Below are 952 nucleotides of genomic sequence, written 5' to 3' on the forward strand. Positions count from 1 at the left end.
ATAAATATTAGCATCAATGCTGTCGATTACAGCAGCAATAAGATAGTAGTATATAAATAGAAGAAGGAGGGGAAAGAAGAACGATTGATGTTTGATAGGAAAGTAGGAAAGAGCCACACCAGAACACCCACCAATCGCCCACAAACTTTAACATACCTTGCTTGATCGGGGTGAATTCAAAATCGGGAAGGTATTTCCTCAACTTGGCATTGCTGGCTGTCTTCTTGAACAACCCATCAGACTTGCTTGTGTCGTACTGCAGGTTTTGGTTAAGGGCGATCTCACCGGCATACATAGGTGTCATGATGCAGTGAAATCAGGCTCTCGACAATTTTGGGGCATGCAGAGTTATTGGTATGATCTTAACGGTTGTGTATTTGTCTTGCTTTTGAAGAAACAAATACCCAGTTATCTTGAATACAAGTCGAGACCTTTGCTAGTGAAGGAGGTAGGGGTCACCTGGTTTCAGAAGTAAAATTAGTGGAAAATAGCCGCCATAGTTTAGCTTGAGAGTCCGTGGAAACAGAAAATGTACATTTTTGTGCCTTTAATCAACGTTTTTCAAAGCTATCCACACAGGAATGTGTTCTTTAATGGACTTGAAAGGTGTTCAGCCAAAACAATACAAATTCAAAATTCCCAAACCTGTGGGGAAAATGCTAGTTTCTTCAGTTCCATTATAGTGACGAGCCCCTAATGTCACCACGCTACCTCACATAGGGTTATATTCTACACGGTGACACTACCAACACGCTACCTCACATAGGGTTAGGTTCTACACGGTGACACTACCAACACGCTACCTCACATAGTGTTATATTCTACACGGTGACACTACCAACACGCTACCTCACATAGGGTTAGGTTCTACACGGTGACACTACCAACACGCTACCTCACATAGTGTTATATTCTACACGGTGACACTACCAACACGCTACCTCACATAGGG

At 42.5% G+C, this 952-nt stretch overlaps 1 protein-coding gene across 1 annotated transcript in view; it reads right to left on the reverse strand.

Moving 5' to 3' along the window:
* LOC101864541 (GDP-L-fucose synthase) overlaps positions 1 to 952 on the reverse strand; it is an 11,992-nt gene that overhangs the window by 2,193 nt on the left and 8,847 nt on the right. Inside the window, 1 exon segment of the mRNA XM_005103426.3 lies at positions 157 to 256. Coding sequence (XP_005103483.2) covers positions 157 to 256 — 100 coding nt within the window.

This window comes from Aplysia californica, unplaced genomic scaffold, assembly GCF_000002075.1.
Source record: "Aplysia californica isolate F4 #8 unplaced genomic scaffold, AplCal3.0 scaffold00371, whole genome shotgun sequence".
Taxonomy (NCBI): domain Eukaryota; kingdom Metazoa; phylum Mollusca; class Gastropoda; order Aplysiida; family Aplysiidae; genus Aplysia; species Aplysia californica.